The following is a 26488-nucleotide window of genomic DNA, read 5'->3' as shown; positions in this document are numbered from 1 at the left end:
CTTGCATGAATTTAATGATTTTACAGCACTCACAGCACGTGTAAACCATGAATCAACCTTACTTGATTGGCCATCTGGCTCCCATTGTTACAAGCACTATTGGGAAACCGGGTGACGTTCCCAAAACTGAAACATGACACCCTCCTTGAGAAAAACTGGAGCCTGACATTTTCCCAACACTCCTTCGTAGAGAAATAATGGATATATGATAGAGAAGGAAAGAGAGAGAAGACTAAAAAGAAGAAGCAGTTTAAACATGTCACACACTCTCTAACATTTCAAAAATGTCCTTTTTTATTTGCATATGAGAACACACAGACATGCCGGTCACTTAACAGAAAAGCCGTAATGTCCAGAAATGTGTTGTAGCAAATCAGTGGACCATTACTTTGCAATTACTCTGCTTTTCTGCTCTGATATGAACACCAAGGGTGTCATAAAGTGAGCAGCTGAAGGCCATCTGTTTCTCCCATTCCTGAAAAACAGCTGTAAATTCAGCTTTGCCATCACAGGCATAAAATATATTCAAATAGAAAAACAGTTATTTAAAAGTTAGTGACACTTCAATATTACCATTAGATTATACTGGATCTGTTTGAACAAATACAGCCCAATTCATTTGGTCTAGGAATGCCAACATAGCTCTAAGCTCTCTCTCTCTGTGTGTGTGTGTGTGTGTGTGTGTGTGTGTGTGTGTGTGTGTGTGTGTGTGTGTGTGTGTGTGTGTGTGTGTGTGTGTGTTGACCTGTTACACAGCATTCCTATTCACAGCATTTCCTCTGCAAACTGTCGTCACCCTCTACTAACTTAAGGAAAACCTATGCTTATGTGTGCTATTATGTCATATCCTGCTGGCCAACTGAAATCTAGAGATAGCTCGATGGCAGCTGGGAAACAGAATGGATCGGAAATAGAGCAGAGGATCTAAACTTAGAAGCCCCACAAACACACGTCAGCACCTCACACCAACAATAGCAGTGCACTTTTCTGTCTATGATGTAATGGCATACCTACTGACCTGTACCTTTATCTTTTCAAACTTACTGTACCGGGTAGTTCAACAGAGACAGAAATGTGTAATAAAAAATGTAAAAACACTGCCTAGTCTTCACTGTATGTGATTAAAGCTATACAGATGGCTGCAACTGAGAGCTATCTTTATGAAAACCAAAAACTTTTTACATATACATACATATATATATATACACACATATATATATATATATATATATATATATATATATATATATATATATATACACACATATATATATATATATATATATATACACACACACATATATATATATATATATATATATATATATATATATATATATACACACACACATATATATATATATATATATATATATATATATATATATATATATATATATATATATATATATAAGACCTGAAATAAAACTGTTACAGTATTTTAGCTATGGTAGCAATTCTGGTATTTTACTAGTACTGGTACTGACCACTGGACACTAACCACAGGAGAAATAACAATTGAAAATGTTTATTATTATGTATACAGGTATATGGACAACCTCTATGATGACAGATTCAACAACACTAGGACACTTAATGATATGATCTTAGCAATGATCTCTGGGCCAAAATTGCAGATAATTTAAAAAAGCTATATATTAGACCATAAATAGGAGCAAATGCTGAAATGACTTATCTTTTCCCCTCCAAGGTTTCTATAGATATCACGATATATCGATATCGTGAATTCTTATGGCCACAATAACCGTGATATGAAAAATCGAATATCGTGACAGCCCTAATCCAAATAGGTAGCATCATTTTACCAGCGGTGTCCAGTACAGCTGTACACCATGTTACAGCCCAGTAGCACTACTGCAAACAGGAGCATGTATACAGCATATAAATTTTCTGTCGGCGCGGACATTGCTTTTCTGGTGAGCATGAGCGGTAGTCGAGCGAAACGCACATTCACAAAGCGGAATATTCAGTGGAGCGTCAAACAACACCGTGAGGAGGAGAGTGAAATATGCGCGGTGAACGGGCAGGGCGCAACGCGCCATATATTATTATTATTATAATATGTAGCCTATCTTTTTTGCTCGCATTTTCAGCCGTTTATCTCTTTGATCATTTTCGGGTTTACAAATCCGAAGTAAATCCATACATCCGATTTAAACGCAAAAGGGGCGATACTATATGGTCTCGATTTTTGCCCCCACCCCCAGTAATTACCAAAATTATTCTTTAGCTTTCTGAATTGGTTAAACCTCCAATATACGTAAGATTTTTAGAAACAGGTGTAAGCTATTTTTAATGCTATAATATAATTATTGCTGTTATCTGTGAAAGAAATGCAGAAAAAAAGTGCTCTTTTTTTTTCAAATTAGTAAAAAAGTACATAAACAATGCCAACAAGCATGCAAGCTGTTATCAAAGGCAAAGGAGGGCATTTTTGATATTATGTTAATAAATATGTAGTTGTTTTAGTTTGTTATTTGTCCAAAAATTTCAATAACATTTTTAGAATAATTTTTTTTTTGACTGATTCTTAAAATATTTGTGTTTTGTTTTATGACAGGTGGTTTAATAATTGTTACGCACTGTATGTATTCATAGCATTGAGTTGGCACATTTGTTTTAAGGACACAGGGCAGAATATGGAATAGTGTGTTTTTGTCAGTAAAATTAAAATAAAGAAAATAGGAAAAATAATCGGCCAACTAATCAATTATCAAAATAATTGTTAGTTGCAGCCGTACTTTAAATATCTGAATGTCAGTCATATCAATATGGCAGAAAATTAAGGCCCTGTAGAGGGAAGTTCCCTCATTCCCTGACTATGGCTGCAACAAATAATTAATAGAATTCATAATCAATAATAAAACTATAGGAACATAGGAAATGAATGTGTAGTTTATCGTGGAAATCACTTTAAACATGGACATACTGCTGCAGCACAACAATTGCTTTTTATAATGTAATTGCTTTACAGATTAACTTTATTTCATGAAGTCTCTGCATTCTCATACATTACATGCAGTGAAAGCAAACACTGTCCTGAACAAGGCTTGGGCCTCAGGTTCTGCTTTACTGACCCTGGACTAGATCCTTCTCTGATGGCGAGGACAGAACTCCATCTGGAGGTTCTGAGGTAACATTAGAAGCTCTAAAAGAGGAAATAGTCGTTCGCAGTACTGGCTGAACACTGAAATCTGATCACTGTCTAACAGAGGGAAGAGTGCGCAGTCACTGCAGTTCATGACTCAATCATGGACTAATCTCAAGTACCCAAATAACCTAATTAAACTTTGGGATTTTCACCTGAGATTCAGAGCCAAATTACAAGAGGGTAAAAATGACTTCACAATGAGATTCTGTGCAATTGCAAAAATTACCTTACCTAACAATATAAGAGCATCAGTAAGAATGTGTCCAATCACTAAATCAGTAATCAGTAAAAAAATAATAATAATAATTATATTTGCAAATAATTATGAAATATAGACAGGAAAAAAAAAATGTAAACAAAGCATTCAAGACTTCTTTCTAAAACATATACGGACCCCAAACATTTGAGTGTATGAAACTATTGCTAACAACTCTTTGATTATAGCAGCAGCACAGAAAGAACACAGATGCATGGAAACATGTTAAAAAAGAGGCACGTACCAAGAACGGCACGGCACAGAAAAACCTGAGGTCATGTGGGAGGTGACAGAGAGTGGGACTGAAAAAAGAAGAGAATGGTAGCAGTAGTCACCCTAGAAACTGTAAATTCCTCTGTGGGTATAAACACAGCAATAGTGAGGGCAGAGATGGGCCACAGTGCAACAGCTTAGAGAAAGAAAGAGCAAGCAATAAATCCTTCAAGCTGAAACAGACTGATAAATGATGACTGTAGCAGTGCAATACCAGAAGTAAAGCACTGAGAAACACCGAATGTTGCCCAACCTCTAGTTCAAAAATGACAGATTTTCCAAGTACTTCTTGCACACAGCAGAGCACAAAATGTCAATCTTAAATCTAAAACAAAATGAATTCGAGAGCGGTTCACAAGACTTAAAGGTCACAAAGATTAAAATTAAAGATGAACCAAGAAACGGTCTAAAAGTATGACAAATGCCACTATTTTTGTTATGGGTCACAAATATAAATAGGATATATGAATGTGAATGGTATATGTGTGATATGTGAAATGTTAATAGGAGATGTCTTAAATGGTGCAAAAAAAAAAAAAAACTTTTAAAGCTCTGTACATGCCAACAGGATTTGCCACGGGAGCACTGATGTACATGAACCAAGTGACAAACAAAACATTACCAGGTGCACAAGTAATTAATGTCTTTTTTTATTATTATTATTTAAAGTCAAATCAACTAAATGAAAACAACAGCAGGCAGTTTGATTGTGTATAAAACAGAGGAAGCCATTAAGCGCTTATCAAAGCTTTAATCTAGTAAACCACCAAGTCCACTGTGGAGAGAAAAGGAAAAAAATATTTTAAACACTTCTCTTGGACCACCAGTGTGTGTGTGTGTGTGTGTGTGTGTGTGTTTTGCAGTGACTCAGCTGGGTGTGGACCTGGCTGCACCTTTGTGGTAAATTGGTCTCTGCTTGTGACTGCAAACACATTACACATAGAAAACCTTAGCCAAAACTCTGCTTTGCTTAGCTGAACAGAACAAAGCAAAACACTTAAAATTTTAGTAAAATGGGGCTCCATACTGCAAACAAATATTTTCTGTCGAGATTTACTGAGAAGCATTCAAATTCTGCATAGAAAACAAAAAAACAGTCTTAGATCATCCAGGTAACCACATGCAGTAAGAACCAGGTTTATATATATATATATATATATATATATATATATATATATATAATTTCAGCAATTTATTTGTCTTGTGGACTAAATATGTATATATATTATATGTAAAATATCTTACTCAGGACAGTACTAAATAAAAAACAAAATGCTTTTTTGTATGATCTCTGTTTTTTTTTTTATTACTCACATTTTCAGATTCTGCAAAGGTTGGGAACAGAGGTCTGCAGCTAGTTGCAAGAAACACCTTTAGTTATAAAAACCGTTTATCCAAAGCAGAATGCTCCTAAAAATTTTCAGTCAGGGGCTACAGTGCTCCTATGTAGAAATGTAGCTTATAGCTCAGGACCCAATTGAAAAAATGTCTAAAGTTAAGAAAACTGGGATAGTAAAAAAAGAATACAAGAAAAAACAGTTATATAACAGAAACTAAAGAAAGTGTATTGTCATAAAGGGTTTTTATAACTAAAGGTGTTTCTTGCAACTAGCTGTAGACCTCTGTTTCAGTCTTGGACCCCTGAAGATGGAGATTTCATTCATCATCAAGGGTATTGTTTGCAGGTTTAATGTGTGTGATTGCAGCTCTGTTGTAAAGGTCATAGGTTGCCAGTCTGAAGATACCCCACTGTTCAGCAAGTAAATGGAACGTAATGGAGAAGAGGAGAGAAAACTGATAGGCGGCTTGTGGAATGAATGCCAACTTCCAACTGTGTGTGCATACTTTTGTGCTTCCAGATTGGTTAAAATGTATAATTAACTTTAGTTGCCTCACCACTAGTAATATTATTTACATAGGGTTAGGAGTAGTTCTAAATCCCAAGCCACATCTAGGGACCAGAATATCATGCAAACATATAGTTAAAAGAGCCTAAACCACTGACCAATGAATAAAATATGAAAATGTAGCTCATCATATTGTTATATAACTAAATACTTTACTGAATATTTTTACAATATTTTTTTTTTCAATGCAAGCAATGGAAATCCTATGAAACATTGATATACATTGTTCTCTGCGTCTGTTCTTGAAATAAGCAGACTTTGAGAAATGTTTCAACACGATAATTGCCAAAGTGCTGTGAAATGTTTGTTGAAATTCCTCAGGTGGATGCAGGAGGGAGTCCAAAATATTTAAAACATTCCTCTTGACATAAATGGAATGAAGAATCGTGTTTCCAAAGCTTCAGTCCTCTCTTCCTTTTCAAAGTGGTTAATCACAAAGTCCAGGAAATCAAGGACATTGAAAATACACAGTACTTTAAAACTTTTCACAGAAACAAGAGAAATTGGATGTGGGGGAGAGAGAGAGAGAGTTTGCGAGTGATGAGACGGTATATGGAGAACAAACAGTCAAGTGTCTAGCATGTGACAAGAAACCCGAGTACTCATTCCTGGTACTCTGAGATAAACACTTACATACAAACACACTGAAGTGTACAGCTCATAATCAAGACTCAATATTATTCCTTCAGATCTTCTTACATTTGAGCTCTAAGGGCCACATACACACTGCAGTTTAATATGGTGGTCACTGCTTAATAATGTTATATACTTGTGATAGGCACTAGTATGGAGTCATGTTACTGAATTATGAGCATTCAGTTACTATACACAAAAAAGGCAAAATTATTAATCAGACGGCCATTTTCTCCAACACTGCACAGCAACACTATTTAAAAGCTAAAAAGAGGTGCACATATAGTTTGGATTAAAAAAAACAATTTGCAAAAAAAAAAAACCTTGCATAGTTACTGCAGATATGTAAACTCAAATACTTGTGGCACTTTTAGTCAGTCTTTTTATATAATATAATTGCAACAATTGTGTAACAGGAAACAGAATGTTATGGCTGAATGTTATACTTTTGCGTCGGACATACACCGTAGCTTTAATGCCGTAGGATGTGCGTCAGTTTTCATTTATACTTCGGTGTCGTTGTCAGCGTCTACGTGCTGTACACATGCAAACCGCTAGTCTGCAGTGTCCATGGGAATGTTGCTTGTGTAACCCGCAGACCACGGTAAAAGGTGAAGAAGAAGAAGCTTGTCGGAGAAGCATCAGCCGTGATGGCACAAATAAATATCAAAGAACAGATCATTTATTTAAAAATACAAAAAAAGAGAAAACAACAGAACAGCAGGAGATGGCATTCTTTCAATCTCCACAAGGACTTGTACCAAAGCAGGACAACTGTTTGTCACGAACAACAAAGTGATGTAATGCTACATTTTATAATAAGTGATAAGACACTTGTTCTTTGCTTTGTTTTATTTTTCAACATTAAAACATATTAAAGTGCAAAACACACAAAACGTACTCGGTTACTAAACGTAACCTCGGTTCTCTCTAGAAGAGCGAACGAGTACTGCGTCTTAGCTAAGACGCTACGGGAAAAGTCTCTTTTCACGAAATACTGAAGCAAAAAATTATCCTTAATTTTGTATTTTTGTAAAGCGCATTTGCAGCAGTACACAGCCATAGGCGAGACGGCTCGTTCGCTCATTGGCTTGTTCTGCGGCAACTGCTTCGCGCCCTTCTTGCCACTTCCCGCCGAAACGGGGGTGGCCCAACCTATAAAAGGAGCTCGAAAAGGCTGACTCACCTGATTTATTTCATCGCCGAAGCGAACCAGAGTGAATCGTACGCACGGCAGAGAACGCAGTACTCGTTCGCTCTTCTAGAGAGAACCGAGGTTACGTTTAGTAACCGAGTACGTTCTCTTACGAGAGCTCTCTCGTACTGCGTCTTAGCTAAGACGCTACGGGAACCCAATGTAAAACGCCATGCGCGCAGGGATCACACACCAATAAACCTGAAGCAACGCCCAGGATTTACAGTGCACAGTCACCTGAGGGACTCACAGAGAGTCCAGGACAGAAAGGGGGAAAGCCCTCCGTCCCATATCTAGCAGCATCCAAGTAGATGCGGCAATATGACATCACACAGCGGAGGCAAGGCCTGACCAATGTGGCAATGCGGGTCTTACGCAATACTGCCCATATAACAGTCGGCAGCGCATAGCGCTCGTGAACTCAGAATTCCCCTCAGGGCCCTGATTCGTCTATACCGACAGCAGCCTTGCTTGCAAGGCGGGAACCTCCAGGTTATAGAACCTGATAAATGTAGACGGCGAGGCCCAACCCGCCGCCATACATATATCCTGCAAGGAGATCCCAGTAGACCACGCCCACGACTCTGACGCCCAACGGGCACTGAAGGCCCCTGGAAGCGTAAGCTAACGCTATGGCGTCAACTATCCATCTGGATAGAGTCTGTCTCGAAACAGCCATTCCCTTGGAACGTCCACCGAACGAGACAAATAGCTGCTCCGTCTGCCGAAAGGCAGCAGAGCGAGACACATAAGCTTTTAAAACCCTGACAGGGCAAAGAAGACTCGAGTCTCCATCCTCCCCTGACACCGGCAGGGCAGACAGGGCAATAACCTGAGCCCGAAACGGCGTGTTGAGGGATTTCGGCACATAACCGTGCCTAGGTTTGAGTATGACTCTTGAGTCATTGGGCCCAAACTCCAAGCACGACTGGCTCACTGAGAGCGCGTGCAAATCACCCACACACTTCACAGAAGCGAGAGCCAACAAGAATACTGTCTTGAACGACAGATGCTGAAGGCTAATTGATTGGATCGGCTCGAAAGGGGGACCCTTCAAGGCCTCCAAAACCGCCGTGAGGTCCCACATAGGGACTGATGGAGGTCTGGGAGGATTCAGCCTCCTAGCTCCTCTGAGGAACCGGATGACTAAATCATTCCTTCCTATTGACTGACCGGACGCCGTTTCAGAAAACGCCGCGATGGCAGCCACATAAACTTTGAGCGTGGATGGGGCTCTGCCCTTATTCAACAGCTCCTGAAGGAAGGAGAGGACCTCCGTCACCTCACAACTAAGGGGTGAATAACCTCGAGCTGTGCACCAGCTGGAGAACACCAACCACTTCGAGGCATACATACGTCGTGTCGACGGAGCTCTAGCCTGAGTGATGGTATTTAGCACTCCCACTGCGAGATCAGCGGGTAACCGTTGAGTGCCCATACATGGAGGGACCACAACTCCGGTTGAGGGTGCCAAATCGAGCCCCTGGCCTGCAAGAGGAGGTCTCTCCTCAACGGTACCGGCCACAGGGCGACATCTGCTAACTGCATCAAATCTGGGAACCATGGTTGGTTCTTCCAAAGAGGTGCTACAAGCAGTATTGAACATCTCGTTTCTCTCACCCGTTCTATCACCTGCGGAAGGAGGGAGACGGGAGGGAACGCATAAAGCGGGCAGCACGGCCATCTCCGTGACAGCGCGCTTTCGTTCTTGGAAAAGAACGCGGGGCAGTGAGCGTTTTCGTGGGACGCAAAGAGGTCCACCTCCGCCATGCCAAATCTCTCCCACAACAGCCGGACTTTTTGCGGGTGTAGAGACCATTCGCCCGAAGGAACATTGCCTCTGGACAGCCTGTCTGGACCCAGATTTTGCAGTCCAGGCACATGCACTACTTTCAGCGAGCGCACGTTGCACTGAGACCAAATCAGGAGGCGTTCCGTCAGCCTGCACAGGTTTCGGGACCCGAGACCGCCCTGGCGATTTATGTAGGACACTACAGACATGTCCGAACGGACTACGACGTGGTGATCCTTGATATGGGGACAAAAGCGCATCAGCGCGTTCTCCACTGCCAGCATTTCCAGGCAGTTGATATGATGGAGCTTTTCCCGTTCTGACCATAGGCCAAAGGACGGTCTGCCTTCGAGCAGCGCTCCCCATCCCGAAGTGGAGGCGTCCGTCGACACCATTTTCACACTCGGGGAAGTCCCCAGGCTTACACCTGATCGGTACCAGCCGTTTGCTGTCCAAGGTGCTAGAGCCGCAACACAGCTCTGATCGACCTTGAAATGCAGCCGGCCAGATGCCCACGCTCTGCGCGGCACCCGAGCCTTCAGCCAGAACTGCAGGGGGCGCATGCGGAGCAGGCCCAGCCGCAGAACCGGAGATGCTGAGGCCATGAGACCCAGCATCTTTTGACAGTGTTTGAGCGACACGGTCGCGCCGCAGCGGAAAGAACTCGCTGCGCGCTGAATGCCCATCTGTTGAGCGCGGTGGGCGTCGAGAAAACTGTAGCGAGTAGCCTCTCTTTATAATGCCTAGCACCCAATCCGAAACCCCTGGAAGCGCTGACCATGCATCTGCATGAATGGCTAAGGGCTGGATGCGAAACGCGCTCTGTTGACTGGGCAACGGCGGCGCTCGAGTGCGCTGAGCATCTGAGGCAGGGAGCGCGCTGATCACAGCGGGCAGATCGCTCTTTCTCGACCCCGTTCCGGCGCTTAACCGACTGGAGGGAGGCTGAGTGGGTCCCGTGGGACTCGATATATCTGCGAGTAACCGTGGGCTGCATGTGTGCACTTTTACCACTTTCAACTCGCTGTCTGCCTGTGCAGAATGTACGTGCACGGGCCTCGTTTTTACAGAAGCCCCGCGCCGTATGTGACAGTGTATGTGGGCACTGGGAAGTGGGCACGTTTACTATGCGGCGCGCTCGACCGATCCGTGTCGATCTTATGTGCGCTAGCCCTGTGTGCAGGGATGTGCTTACATGTGGAGATGGGCACTGGGTAGTGGGCATCGTCACTGCATTTATAGCACCATCGGCCGTGGCCGGACGAGCGTGCACGGGTTTCGTTTTTACAGAAACCACATGACCCGTGTGACATAGTAATTGTGGGCACTGAGGGGTGGGCACGTTTACTATGCAGTGTGCGCGACCGACTTGAGTCGACATTATGGGCGCAGGCCCTGTGTGCAGGGCTGTGCTTACATGTGGAGATGGGCACTGAGGAGTGGGCATCGTCACAACATTTATAGCACCATCGGCCGTGGCTGGAACACCAGAAAAAACACTCTTTTTGTGAAACATCTGGGTAGCCGTGATAACGGCTTTTGTGTGCAGGCAAGCGGGCACTCGTGCAGGCTTGCGCATTGCAGAAGACACTGAGGCAGTCACAACTCTTGGAACTGCAACAGCGGCGCGCTTGGGTGAGAGCTCGGCCGCAGCGGAACTCGAACACCGGCGCTTTCCCAGCAGTGCTAGGATGCTTTCGGGGCTTCTGGCTTCACCGCAATGCTCTGCCGCGGCTCCCGCGGCGCGGGGCGACGGCTTGAAGAGCGAGAACGGGGTCCCGAGCTGCGTTGCTGACGCTGTCGCGATGACGCAGCAGGAGGCGGTGGGCGCGACTGAGAGCTCTGTGGGGCCGGTCTAGAGCGGCTAGCTGCAGAACTGGAGCGCTTCGGCAAGAAGTGCTTGAACGCCTGCGAAGCTTTCTGGTCCTCGGCGAATCTCTCCACAAACTCATTGACGGAAGATCCGAAGAGGCCGGCAGGAGTTAGCGGCGCGTCAAGGAACGCAGCGCGCTCAGACTCCTTGATGTCAGAAAACGTCAGCCACAAATGCCTCTCAGCCACCGTAGCGGAAGCCATAACCCGTCCCATGGCCTGTGCAGCGGACTTAGTAGCGCGGAGGGAGAGATCCGAAGCACTCCTCAGATCCGCGAGACAGATCGCTTCAGGTCCCATCTCATCCTGCTTGCGGAGAAGATCGCCCTGGAAGATCTGTAGTGTAGCCATAGTGTGTAACGCAGACGCTGCCTGCCCAGCAGCAGAGAATATCCGTGCGAGCAGCGATGACGTCATGCGGCAGGCTTTGGATGGTAACGCCGCCTTAGTCCGCCGTCCAGCAGAGGGCGGGCAAAGGTGCGCTGCTATAGCCTGTTCCACCAGCGGAAGTGACAGGTAGCCTCTGTTCTTAGCACCGTCCAGTGTGGAGAATGCTGGCGAAACAGATGAGCGGATTCTCGCGGAGAAAGGAGCGTCCCAAGCCTTCGCCACTTCTTCGTGAAGCTCAGGAAGAAAAGGGGCGTGCTTTGAGCTTGAGGAAGAGCGCTCATCCGGAAGATAGCTACCATCCAGACCACTCGAGGCCGAGGCTCGCCGCGGCCAACGAGAGTACACGCATCAGCTCCTAATCGATATCCCCCCGTCTGCTGGGCCTCTGAGCAGCGGGCGCGAGATCCACGGAGCTCGCCCAACCCTCACTGCCCGAAGCAAGCAGAGAGCACGTGTCTTCTTCCTCCGACGCGGGTCTGAGATCCACTTCCTCAGATGACGCGTCGGCAAGCAGCGGACGCTGAGCATCGGGAAGCGATGCAGGAGAGACCGGCGAAGCGGAGGGAACCGGCGAGCTCGGCCGAGCTGGAGGCGGTTCTGGTAGTCGCTGCGAGCGGCGCTTCTTATGGCGCTGCGGCGCAGCGGATGATGCAGGCTTCGAGAAGGATGCCAGGCGAGTCCTCAGAGTCACCATAGGCATCAACTCGCAATGAGGGCATCTGCCGTCAGCGAGCGCGAGCGCTGCATGGTCCTCACCCAGACAGGAGACGCAGATGACGTGACGATCTCCTTCGCTGAGCGGGGCTCTGCACGAGCCGCATGAGGGCATCTTTAAAAAGACGCAGCTCTTTTGTGAATGTGCGTCGCAGGGCGAACACACACACAGGATATAACAGAACAAGGATGTAAAGGATATGGGCGCCGGATAGCGCAGCAGGAACGGCAGTGGAAGGCGGCGATGCCAGCGGCTTCAGGATGGCTCGTCCTGCTGATATGCTCTTCCAGGCAGCGCTTGCTTCCTCGTGATCCAGCGATGCGTGAGCTTCGCTGAAGAGATGAAAAATCAGGTGAGTCAGCCTTTTCGAGCTCCTTTTATAGGTTGGGCCACACCCGTTTCGGCGGGAAGTGGCAAGAAGGGCGCGAAGCGCCCTTATTGGTCTGATGTTGCATCAGCCTGCGCTCGATAGGCTGTGCAGTTGCCGCAGAACAAGCCAATGAGCGAACGAGCCGTCTCGCCTATGGCTGTGTACTGCTGCAAATGCGCTTTACAAAAATACAAAATTAAGGATAATTTTTTGCTTCAGTATTTCGTGAAAAGAGACTTTTCCCGTAGCGTCTTAGCTAAGACGCAGTACGAGAGAGCTCTCGTAAGAGAACTAGGGTACTAATGGCGCTTTTCCATTACCAGTACCAGCTCGACTCGGCTCGCTTTTCGCTCCGTTTTCCATTGCAGATAGTACCTCCACAATAGTACCTGGTTGTCATAGCGACGCTGCAGGAAACTGCCGTGACGTAATCTTCTACGCGACACACACCCGCTACCCACACACACAGGACAATGGAGGAAATCGAGTGCATGTTGTTTTTGATCCTCGGGATGTGGCTGTTTCTCACAGCAAGAAGACAAACGTTGTTTCAGGAGAGGCTGAGAGCAGCAAAACGAAACACCGCTGAAAAAAACAGGAGAGTTTGATGACGCAGTGAATAGTGACGATTCTCTCTGACCAATCAGCAGTCTGCTGTGTTTTCACGTCACATTATAGTATTGCCTCAGCTCGCTTGGAACCTCGCCGGAGGTGGTACGAAAAAAAGTACCTGGAAGCCGGTACAGGTACAACTTTTACACAGTGGAAAACCAAACAGAGCCGAGTCGAGGCGAGCCAAGGCGAGCCGAGGCGAGCTGGTACTGTGTAGTGGAAAAGCGCCATAAGGTAGGGGTACTAGCAGACCAATCACAGTGCTTGAGAACATGATGTCTGGCATGAAATCACCATGGCTTGTCAGACATAGCAACAGCAACTAATGGGGGCAGGTCTTTGCAAAGTCAATTTAATATTTTCATATTTATAATGTTACAACCCCTATGCTACACTGTAAAAAATAATTCTGTGGCTTAGTAAATATTACAGAAATTTTTAACTTTATTAACTTAATAAAATCTCTGAATATTGTGTACTTGATTGTTTGAGTTAAACATACCAAAATAATTGAGTAAAAATCCAACAGTTCATTTTATCTAAAATTTACAGATATATTTAAGTTGTTTTCAATAAAAAAAATTTGTATTTGACTAACCAATTATTTCTTTATAATATACTTAATATATTTGTGAAATATCTATCAAAATATTTGAGAATGTTGAATTAAACTGATCTGTTTCAAGAAACAAAAATATTACTTAATTCAAATCAATATTATTAATATATTTAACACAGTCTTAAAAAATGCACCCCTCCCCCGTCCTCTGACGTGACGACAACTCGACGGTTGGTTGAGTCAGTGAGAGCGGGCAGTTTGAACTCTCCAGTCTCCAGACAACAGCTCTCTTCTCAGCGTCGCAGATTTGGTGCATTTCCTCTGTGAAATTCAGGTTTGTGTATGTTTTATTTTATCTATAAAATCTTTACTGTGCTTTAAATCATATTTAATGCAAAACAACATACAGAGGCGTAATTCGACACCTAAACGAGAGTCGCGCCTGTCTTTTTGCATGATTGAAACGCTTTGCATAAACACATGACTTCATTCCTAATGATAATAAATATAATTATTATCATTTGGATGATAAAATGTCCTCAGAACCGTCACTGTTTGTTTATTGGCAGGTTATGTCAGTCACTCGCAGTATCTATCGGCTGTGAGTGAAACGCAGGACGGCGGTATGAAGTTCAAAGTTCACCCGCAGAGGCGAGTCCGTCTCCGGCACGAGGACCAGCGCTGATCCGGTGGATATTGGGTTGATTTGATTACACTTGAATTAGGCTACCTGAATTTTTTAATATTTAATTTTTACTTATAAAATGTTTGTTAAAGGAGTTTAAATGTAGGCAATATTGTATACAGTGTAAAATGTGCTGTATTGCTGTACTCATTGACAATAAAGGCCAATGTCATGTATACTGGTGGTTGTGTGGAGTACTATTTTACAAAGGTTTAGAGAAAATAAAAAGTTAATATTACTCATTAATAAAAACAGTTAATATTACTCATAAATATTGTTTTTAAATGTTTAAATGTTCAATTATTTCTACTTAATTTTATTTGTTAATGTACCAGATGCAGTTACTCAGATTTACCTAATTTTTTTACTTGCATTTACTCAATTCATACAGTATATTTCATTGATTTCACAGCTTTAAAATTTACTCAATTTTTTTGAGTGTAAAAATGTTTCCCCAATAAAATTGAGTAAATAATAGTTAAACTTTTTACAGTGTACCCTCAGTTTGGAAAGCTCTAAATTAATGGATTTGCTTTCATATTCACACTCAAAACCCAAGACTAAAGATTGAAACTGCAAAAGATTTATCTTTATAACTAAATGGTTGTTCTCTTTTAACCAGACAGACTGAAATGGGTTTAAGTAATCTCCATTAAAAACAAACCACTTCAGTGCCATCTTAAAGTTGAGGTATGATGGAAGTAGCAACAGATCATTTCTTCTGTATTGTGATTGGTGGTCGACCGAGGCCGATATATCGACCGATATTTGACATTTTCAAATATAGGCACTGGCCGATACATTTTCTGCTTGGCAAATTTGTTTGAGGTGGGACTATTAATTTGTCAGCGCACCAGAGAAAGGCAGTAATATACAGTCGTGGCCAAAAGTTTTGAGAATTACATAAATATTTGTTTTCAAAAAGTTTGCTGCTAAACTGCTTTTAGATCTTTGTTTCAGTTGTTTCTGTGATGTACTGAAATATAATTACAAGCACTTCATACGTTTCAAAGGCTTTTATCGACAATTACATGACATTTATGCAAAGAGTCAGTATTTGCAGTGTTGGCCCTTCTTTTTCAGGACCTCTGCAATTTGACTGGGCATGCTCTCAATCAACTTCTGGGCCAAATCCTGACTGATAGCAACCCATTCTTTCATAATCACTTCTTGGAGTTTGTCAGAATTAGTGGGTTTTTGTTTGTCCACCCGGCTCTTGAGGATTGACCACAAATTCTCAATGGGATTAAGATCTGGGGAGTTTCCAGGCCATGGACCCAAAATTTCAACATTCTGGTCCCCGAGCCACTTAGTTCTCACTTTTGCCTTATGGCACGGTGCTCCATCGTGCTGGAAAATGCATTGTTCTTCACCAAACTGTTGTTGGATTGTTGGAAGAAGTTGCTGTTGAAGGGTGTTTTGGTACCATTCTTTATTCATGGCTGTGTTTTTGGGCAGAATTGTGAGTGAGCCCACTCCCTTGGATGAGAAGCAACCCCACACATGAATGGTGTCAGGATGCTTTACTGTTGGCATGACACAGGACTGATGGTAGCGCTCACCTTTTCTTCTCCGGACAAGCCTTTTTCCAGATGCCCCAAACAATCGGAAAGGGGCTTCACCGGAGAATATGACTTTGCCCCAGTCCTCAGCAGTCCATTCACTATACTTTCTGCAGAAGATCAATCTGCCCCTGATGTTTTTTTTTGGAGAGAAGTGGCTTCTTTGCTGCCCTTCTTGACACCAGGCCATCTTCCAAAAGTCTTCGCCTCACTGTGCGTGCAGATGCGCTCACACCTGCCTGCTGCCATTCCTGAGCAAGCTCTGCACTGGTGGCACTCCGATCCCGCAGCTGAATCCTCTTTAGGAGACGATCCTGGCTAGTGTTGTCAAAAGACCCGGTACTTCGGTACCAAGTCGGTACTAAAAAAATTTAAATGTGATGGTACCAGGTTTCTTTAAGTACCGGTTGTACCGAGGTCCCGTTCGAACCCGGTTCAGCGCTATGATTTCCGCGAAGCAGAAAACGAGGACGGAATCTCAAAATCCAGTCATGAGAATGAAACTTACATTTTAATATGGACAGTCATGGAATTCGTCAAAAAGTTAGCATAAATTAATCAAATCAAATCTCCATATGGACCAGTCTCTGTAAATGTTAAGCCGCAAAAGTTGTTTGAAATATGAATCCGTGTTCTGCGCGTCTCTGTGTGAATTAATGAATGACAGAGACGTGCGGGTTTGTTTACTACATAGACTGAAGCGCACGACGCTTGCATTAATTTCAGCATCTGAGCTTCAGAGTTCTCTCTCCATCAAGCGATCTGAACTTTTCAGTTCATCTCAATGGACGCACAGCTCACCTGTAATTGATGCTCTGTAAACTCTTTGTGAAGGCACGCGACTCACCGTCGCTTTACTGATAGCGCTGTTTCTCACACATGCAAAGAGAGAGAGAGCGAGAGTCTTACCACGTTGAATCGACACGCTATATGTAAACTATTCTTTGTTGTCTTCTCCTGTCAAAATAATGGAGTTCATTAAGAATTATTCATATTCATTTTCGAACAAGCAGAAGACATACCGGTTTCTCCGGTAGTGGGCGGAGCTAATGCACAAATGGCAATTTCATTGGCTGGCGCTGATCTCTTACCGTCCCTGTTTTGATTTCAGCAAATCAGTTTGACCGAACGCAGACAACGTGATTAATATTCATGAGCCCAGCAGCTCATCAATTCATAGTGCATTGTATATACATTAGTATGATAGTGGAATTAGTAGTAGTATTATCTTTTAATAATAATTAATATGATCTATTACTATTTTTCACAGAAACCCTCAATGACCAAAAATACCTTAAGCATCACCACCAGTCTTAAGTTCAGTTAAAATGACAAATATGCATTCATTAGGCCTAAAAATAAATTTTTACATAAAGGCATTGTGCTAGAAATATTACTATTATTGAGTAAAATGTATGTGATACTGCTACTGTTGAAAAAAATTTATAAAACTTAATTTTTTAAAGAAATAAATCACAATATTTCTTCCATGTTTTAATTTTAATAGCAAATCCCCTTTATTTACCAAAAATAAAATGTTTAAATTTCATAAATTAAAAGACAAATTAAATTTGGGTGAAACTTGTTTACTGTTTTTCATAATTATATAACTTGTAGAAAAACTTTAAACACAATTGTAAATAAGTATAAAGAATGGCATTGGTTTTATTTTTAGTGCTAAAAAGTTTTTTTTTTTTAAATTAGCATATTTTTGTGTTTTGCTTTGGTTCCGAAATTGGTATCGAGAACCGTGGATTTTCACTGGTATCGGTACCGAATACTGAAATTTTGGTACCGTGACAACACTAATCCTGGCGCTTGCTGGACTTTCTTGGACACCCTGAAGCCTTCTTTACAAGAATTGAACCTCTTTCCTTGAAGTTCTTGATGATCCTATAAATTGTTGATTTAGGTGCAATCTTAGTAGCCACAATATCCTTGCCTGTGAAGCCATTTTTATGCAATGCAATGATGGCTGCACGCGTTCTTTGCAGGTCACCATGGTTAACAATGGAAGAACAATGATTTCAAGCATCACCCTCCTTTTAACATGTCAAGTCTGCCATTCTAACCCAATCAGCCTGACATAATGATCTCCAGCCTTGTGCTCGTCAACATTCTCACCTGAGTTAACAAGACAATTACTGAAATGATCTCAGCAGGTCCTTTAATGACAGCAATGAAATGCAGTGGAAAGGTTTTTTTGGGATTAAGTTAATTTTCATGGCAAAGAATGACTATGCAATTCATCTGATCACTCTTCATAACATTCTGGAGTATATGCAAAATGCTATTATAAAAACTTAAGCAGCAACTTTTCCAATTTCCAATATTTATGTAATTCTCAAAACTTTTGGCCACGACTGTATATATGCACTTGAACACACAAAGCTAAATTTCTCCCTCTTGTTCAATGACATCGCTAACAGTTCCTTTTAATACAGATAGTCCACCAAATAATCAGATAGAACGGTTAAACAAAGGAATTAATGTATACAAAAAGTATTATAACGATTGCTTTTATATTATTAGTAATAGAAAGGCAAACATTATAATACTTTCTTGTTTGCCGTCAGCATGAAGCAAATACACATTTATATCATTTAAACAAATCTTAGAATGGCTGATGAACATTTAATATTACAAACCTTGCAAACTCAATCCAGCTGTGAGATCTTGTGAAGTGTGCAGTGTTCTCTGAGTGACGGTTAATTTATTTGTGAAAAATACTTTGTCATCTAAAGTATGTTTATTTACATTTATTTTTTAATCCATTAGCAAATTATTTAAAATTTCTTAAATATTCCTTAAAATAAATATCGGCATCTGCTGTCAAAAAAAACAATATCGGTCGACCCCTAATTGTTATAAGAGTTAAACAGGTTATCTAAAAAGAAAACTGCAGGGTGGGACTTCACTCCATCCATCAGATTTTGATTAGATAGAGGCAGAATTGAATGTGAGCTAGCAGTTGATTGTAAGGGGTAGGTTTAGAATACGTCACCAGCAACAATTCTGACGTTCCATTTCATAGCCATTTTTAAAACTACCAGATATCTTGGGATGGATGAATGGACCAAGGAATGGCAGTGTGCATTACGCTACAGGGCTTAACCATAGGAATGTAATCACAAGTCCTGACGTGTGTGCACATTATGAAACAGCCAATCACTTCTTCTATAGAGAGATGAAAACTTGTACACTACAGACTGCATAAAGCAATTTCTAAAACTATCCATAATCAGTCCATTTATATTACACAGTCTGGGGAAACTGACTCACTAAGGCAGACCAACCCAGGATTCTCAGCGTTCTCTCTCTGATATAAACACACATTTCAGACCTAGAGCCCCAGAAGTCTTGTATGATCCATCTTCATGTGAGGCCAAATATAGTTCTCACACACTTAGGGAGTTTCATTTAAATACTTTGTGATTACAAGCACATGAGAAATGAAAAAATGTTGCATGAGACATCAACTATCACAAGGACACAATATAATATAAACAGCCCATGGTACAAATGCTGATTTCTACTAACAAAAGAAAACACATTGTTTTTTGTGGGAAAACAAGTCACATTCAGTGACAGCTGTGCCACAAAAAGCTAAAAAATTTAATCCTTCAGAAAATAGTACTAAAATAGAGATATGAGGATGTTAAACCTGTTTATATCAACAGATTAAAAGTAACCCACTATCAAAACATCCAATCTTAAAATGAGAGGCATTTAAAAATGGCAACAAAAAAAAGCTCAAACAGACATCTAAATTAAGGAGACAAGAAAAAAGACAGCGGAAATGATGATCAGGAGCCAGAGGGGGAAGGCTGTTTCAGCCAACCATTAAAAAGAAATGCTGTTATCGATTAGCTTGTTTACAGTTTATTGAGCCTTGTCTGGCAATGTGTTGTGCCATCCATTGCAAGGCATCTAAAAGCACATCAGAATGCAAGAGGCCCTGCACTGTCCTCTGGAAACACAGAGAGAACACACAGCCCATTAGCTCCACACAGCCAATTAGCAAACAAAAGTGATGTACCCTTGCTTTACTACACAACTTGACCTTAAAGTATGATACATGGGAAGTCTCTGCATTACTTGAGGTGCTTCCAGTGTGCAGTAATGGTAATAGTCCAGACTCAGAGATAAGAGCTGGATAAGCTGCACACATTTACTTCTGCTAAACAAACAAAAAATTACCTGGGGTAGTTTGGAAGGATACAGGTCTTAATATATGTGCTTCTGAATCAATATAAAATATGTCCAGGTAACATTTTTAGAAAAAAAACAAAAATTTACCCTCAACATTTTCATTACATTATACATAGATGTAAAACATTATTTTGAGATTCATATTTATTTTCTATTATTCACAAAGTTGATTATTAAATTCTTGGTACTGTGACACTGCATTTTTATATCCAATGTATATTTTATATACACGCATTTTATATATATACATCACGTTTTTTTTAATCTATTTTTTATTAGTTTGTATTAGAAATAGATCTGGATTAGATTAGATTGGCTTACATTACATTTTATGCTTAACTGACATTATTATGGCCCTTAATTTTCTTAGCAAATTCTTAAAAAAAAAAAAACTTAAATATATTTATTTATTTGCCTCCAACCAATCGATGACCAGTGGATAGAAGCAAGTACCTGCCTTTTTGCAAGGGGTATCGGTTCATTTTTCTTTTGATTTGTCATTTTAACCATAAGATCATGAAACGTATAGCTTTTTTCATCTTATCATGCCCATGCACTGAAAATACTATTTTTTTTAACCACAAAACAGGAAAATAAATTTCTCACCATTTTTCTTTAGTTGGTCAGCAAACATAATAAAGGAAACCTCCCCTTGTCTTTTTATGTGAAGCTGTCTTATGGGACTGCTGTAAAATAACCAATCACAAACAATGACTAAACATGCAAACATTAGCAAGGCTAGGAAGCCAGTCTGTGCTCGCAATTTTACCTCATTCTGCAAAATCTCATCAGAGGGTGTGAGATTATTAAACTGTTATCAATGTCCCTCACACACCCTGCTAGCACCAAAATTAGCATCACACAGTTCCACTATCTGAACAACATGTAAAACAAACTAGTCATCAAGTAACAGCAGCTGTATTAATTTAGTGATTGGTAGTAGTATCTGAAAAACATAGTTGACAGATGCAGGTCAGCTATGTGGAAAGTTAGTGGAAAAGGTACACTTATATTCACTGTTATATTCACACTATGCTCTCTACATTCTGTGTACTTGTTCAAGATATTGTGAATCAAATCATCACAGATCAAATTCACTGCAGATCTTCACTGTATACAGCTCAAGTTGAGTCATGATGCCTTCACGTCCTGGTAGGTGACATAAAAAATTACTCAATGAGAATAAATATAGGCCATGAAAGATAAACTAAAGCTGAACCAACTAACCAAAAATACTACTGGCTTGTTGATTTCATCTCAACATCCTATGTAACGCCCCTTTCCATAATCGTGAGCTTCATCTTTCAAAATAAATGTAAAGACAGTTAATAATGTCCTTTAGATTAACCATCAGTTCAAGCCCGAAAGGGGAACAGAGTGGCATGACAGACACAGTGATGAAGCTCATATATGTTTGCAGTACACAAGCCACGGACGGTTAAGACAGCTGATTGTCCTAGCAAAGTCAGAATTACCTCCTCTCCTAGATTCACGAAATGGTCATCCATTAAATGTGTTGCTGTTCTGTTGTATGTAATCTTAAAGATTCTTAAATTAATCTACTTTCTGAAGCCCAAATAAGCACCGCCTTTCTTTGCGTGAAAATTTGGGAGGCATTACTCAAATATTTCCACATAGTGATGTAGACATGTGAGGGTGTGTTTAAATGAGCCGTTTAAGGGGGCGTGACAGAGTCTTAACTTTGATAAAGAATCTTTGGATTTGAGACTTTAGTCTTTGCAACTTTACAGATTGTAGAGCTTGGAAGCTTGGAAAACTCCAAAGAGAAAGAAACAATTGAAATCGCATCATATGACCCCTTTAATCTGTGGTTTGCAAATGTAGCTCAATCTAGTTAAAAACTTGAAACTCCACAAGAAGTAACTATGCTAATTTGGTGACAACTGATTTTGGTTTTCATAAGCAACTTTTAATTTTCTAAACAAATGTGTAATCAAGCTCTAACGCAGAAATACATGTTAGGAAAAAGCAAAAAGCCTACTGTTTTAAGGAGTTAAAACCCTTGTTTAAGTTACTTCCCTAAATACAATGGACAGCAACAACACAACACAGTGTTCGCGTCTCTTTTGGTTTGTTTTCAAATAAAGAGCGTTATTCATTCACTCAAATATCCGCCTGCTCTCCGGGAGCCATGTGAGAGGAATACTAACGAAAACTTCCTCTAAACCGCTACTGAGCACCAACTTTACCAGCCTGACAACTTGAATGGAAGATTTCCTGGCAAGCCTCTGAGTGAGAAGTTGAGGGAACAAGGAGAACAGCCTCTCCGGGAACCTTTGAACCAAAATGTCACATCGCAACCAGAGCCCGTTAGCCTCCGGTATGGTTAAATGAAGTCTTACCGGAGTGTTGGCCCGATGCAGTTAGTGTCTGTGCTCTCAATCTCACGCAGGATTCGCTCGTGCTCTGCCGCTGTCTCGGCGCTCGCCATCTTCCATATCCTCGCGACGCGCTCTAGAGAACAAACACACAGCGCCCAAAGAGAGAGAGAGAGAGAGAGGGAAAAGATTGGAGCTTTTACTTCCGGTATTACTGTTAAACGATTCATTACGGCAAAATAACTTTTAGAGCGGACAAAACAACATTGTATTTATTTATAATACTTTATTGAATACATATGGAGGATAGGTTTAATTTAAAAGTACATTTTTATTATACAATTATGGACTTTTTATACCTGTGTCACAATATTTAAAAAATAATAATAATGCAGGCTATTTAATGAGGGCTAATGTCTTCAGTCAGGACTCAATATATAACACTACGTGAGAATTTTGATGCTAATTATTACAACCCCTGCGTAATATCAACTCGAAACACAAACCATGCGACAGCGACATCTTGTGCTTTATGTACCAAACACACTACCATTTGGATATTAATAGTTCTTAAACGTGACATGGACATAATTCTAATTCAAGACATATAAATAAAAAAATGTCCAAAACAAATATGTACCCAGTAATTTTATTATTATTCCTTTTTAGAATTATATATTTTTTATTATATATTAATATAATAATATCATTATTTATAATAATTATATTTCTATTCAGTTCAAGTTTATTTGTATAGATACATTTTTCACGATACCAATCGTTGCAATGCAGCTTTACAGAAAGGAGTGTTAGGAGTATTCCTTTTAGCACCGAAGATAGTCCAGCAAGGACCAAAACGTTTGCTTCTGTGTGTGTGTGTGTGTGTGTGTGTGTGTGTGTGTGTGTGTGTGTGTGTGTGTGTGTGTGTGTGTGTGTGTGTGTGTGTGCGTATGTGTGTGGTCACATTTTTTGTTTGTGTACTTTAGCTTTTGTTGCCACCTTCATGTAAATATTCAGGAATACATTTTTGTTCAAAATTACCTTTCGTTTGGTATGCGTTTTTTTCCCTTTGCTTTTTGTATTTTTCTCTGTTCCACGCACCCAGTCATAAATAACTAGCGCAGAATTGTGTCCTATTATTCCAATTAATTGTATTGAATCATTATCGCATTCATTTTCATAAAAGCTTTTATTTTTTTTATTTGCTACCAAACGTTTTATCATTATCAATTTATTTTCAATGCCACTATTGGCTGACATGAATTTCTGAAATAAAAAACTCTTTAACTTCCCACGCTCCTGATAAACGAAAATAAAATTTCTAAAATTATGAATTATTAATTTAAAATTAAAATTATGAAAAAAAAATTAAAATGGGTTTTCTTTAATTTGTTTAGGGCTGAAACGTTTAAATACAACAACGCCTGTGTGGTTAACAATTAATTACTTCACCCCGTGTCCTGCACAGATGATTTGCTGGTGCGCTTCTACTCCGCACAGCACGGGTGCGTGTCAGGACCGCAGCAGGAATCCAAACAGAGCCAGTCCTAAACAGACCCAGATCACCCGGAAGACTGTACGAGGTACGCCGACAGACTCCAAAAATCGGTGGGTTACTAATAGTTTAAATATTACTAATCAAACTTATACAAGATGCGATTTTGAAGACACTACAAAGTAGGGCTGAAACTTTTAAAAAAGTTATCAGTCCGCGGTTGTCGGACGGTACAACCTCTTTTTAAGGGTTTGGGGTGGCACTGAGCCTCAAAGTTGTACGTTAAACAAGTTTCCTTTTGATCCCCGTTTTTGTGTGTGACCGTGTGAGATTACAATCTCTTAATATTTTATAATTATGGTTGCCATCATAAGACGTAACTCGATAAGCATAAGTAGTTAGCATTTGCAGAACTAAATTTTAAAAACCTGGTATTAGTTATACTGTTATTGTTATCTTTGTTGTCTGATAATGCAGGTTATTTCTTTGAAACTAGCAATAAGAAATATGTTTGTGGTCATTTTTCACTGTAAACGATCGTTTCTTTTTGTTTTGTTTTTTGTGGTGGTGGCTCAAGAGAGAAATACTGCGCAACAGTGTTGCCTACATTAAGCAAGCAGTACTGCAATGTTTGGCTCATCTTTACCAGTAGCTTATGAGGATATATTGTTGATCCTGACTCTGCTTTTAGTTGATCTGTTTGATAAGCCATTTCAAAATGTGAAATAACACACAAACTGCAATATGTTTCAATTTACTTAAACAGCATATTTAAAAATGTGCATGAATGGAAATGTAATTAATCAAGTTTTTCTTTTAACTTGCAGTTTAATCATGGAACATATGTTCAGTATCTCTGACAATGAGTCAGAGACCGAGACATCGGAAGACCGTGAGAAATCAGGCCAGATGAAAAATAACAGTGGATTACCACAGAAAAAGCAGTATCTCCCGGTGCCTGATAAACTGAAAGGTGAGTCAGTCTCAAGGGCCTGTAGGATAGTTACAAGAACACACGTCATTTCTGTTGTATTCTGGATACACAGTGCAGCAGACCACAATTACAAGAGTGTTATGCATTCATAGGCACTCTGTGGTGGCATTGGTTTTTCTTTTAAAACCAATAATGAATCCAATTTATTTCACATTAAGAGATACTTTAAATATATTCTAACGTAAGGTCTGATCTGATCAAGTGTCATTCAATATTAAATGTCATTGTAGGAGAACAACAAGGGAGACAACGGTATCTTTCCATGAATGATGAAAACCTGCTGGAGGCAGCAGATGAAGGCGATTTGGTTGGAGGTGATCCTTTCAGGCCAAGATCTCGCTCGGCTCCTCCTGCTTTGTGGGCAGCTAAGAAATATGGCCGACAGCTAAGGAGAATGAGTGATGAGTTTGACATCCTCCTTGATAAAGGGGTAAGGAAACCTAGTTCCATTAAGAATAGTGATCAACACGCAAGGCAAATTAAAACTCTGTTTAACCTACTTATTAAGCTATGGGAAATTTTAAGGATTTTCTTATCTTACATCTTATCTTACAGATGAAGAGGGTGAAGAGCGCAGGAACAGCACGTCAGATGCGGCAGTCCCCCAGCTGGTTGGCCTTCCTTTGGAGTCACAAAGAGTCTGATGCCGAGTCACGCCCCGCAGAGTGACTGACAGTGAATGAATGATGGAAGAAGAGAGAAAAGACGACTACTGTACATAACAATTGGTGACAGAAGAAAAGGATGCACTGCTGTGAAGAGAAGGAATAATTCCATTGACTGGTTTTAAACCCTTTTCATGAACTGCACTGGGACCATTGACTGTGGAAAAGCATAATCAGTTTCCACTGGCACAAAAAAATGACAAAACCTCCTCTCACTCTGCCACATTGGTTTTCATGTTCAGATGAAATCAAAAGACATTGAAGGTATTTTATCATACATTATCTGTTAAAGGACTTTTTTACAATAACTTTAGACTGTCAGCTGTAAATAAAATCTGTTTTTACTGTAAGGGGCTTTGGCCACTTTGAAGAGTCCTTTTTCTTTATTACGATCTCTTGAGTCATACAAATCTACTGGAAGATTCTATAACTAATAAGCCCAAACACATAAAATCAAGAATGGTTCTAAATACCCAAAAGACCAGGGGACATAATCAAAGATTACTGGTATTACTTGAACATAACTGATTTTCAATGCCTAGTAACTTTTCTATTAATTAAAAACAACATTTTATTGTGATGTTATTGTTTGTAACCAATATATCCAATTAAGAAATGAATAAATCACTTTCATCAAGATTGTTCTTACTTTTCTCTGAAAAGTCAAACTGCAGTTGTTTACTACTCTTTTGTTTTATGTGAGGTGCAAATTGTAAAAAGAGGTTGAACTTGGACATTTGGCTTAAAAAAACAATCCTGACACTATTACAAACTGTTAGCCAACTAAATA

The 26488-nt window shown here is 40.6% G+C and overlaps 1 protein-coding gene and 1 long non-coding RNA gene across 4 annotated transcripts in view; both read right to left on the bottom strand.

Moving 5' to 3' along the window:
• LOC132118756 (exocyst complex component 6B-like) overlaps positions 1 to 22722 on the bottom strand; it is a 111929-nt gene extending 89207 nt beyond the window's left edge. For both annotated transcript variants that reach the window (XM_059528662.1, XM_059528663.1), the window contains exon 1: positions 22569 to 22722. In XM_059528662.1, coding sequence (XP_059384645.1) covers positions 22569 to 22657 — 89 coding nt within the window. In that variant the 5' untranslated portion in view covers positions 22658 to 22722. The remainder of the gene's footprint in view (positions 1 to 22568) is intronic.
• Positions 1 to 26488, bottom strand: part of LOC132118923 (uncharacterized) — a 350882-nt gene that overhangs the window by 269682 nt on the left and 54712 nt on the right. The gene's annotated exons all lie outside the window — the stretch shown is intronic.

The sequence above is a fragment of the Carassius carassius genome, chromosome 3, assembly GCF_963082965.1.
Source record: "Carassius carassius chromosome 3, fCarCar2.1, whole genome shotgun sequence".
Taxonomy (NCBI): domain Eukaryota; kingdom Metazoa; phylum Chordata; class Actinopteri; order Cypriniformes; family Cyprinidae; genus Carassius; species Carassius carassius.
This window is presented reverse-complemented; position numbering and strand designations above follow the sequence as displayed.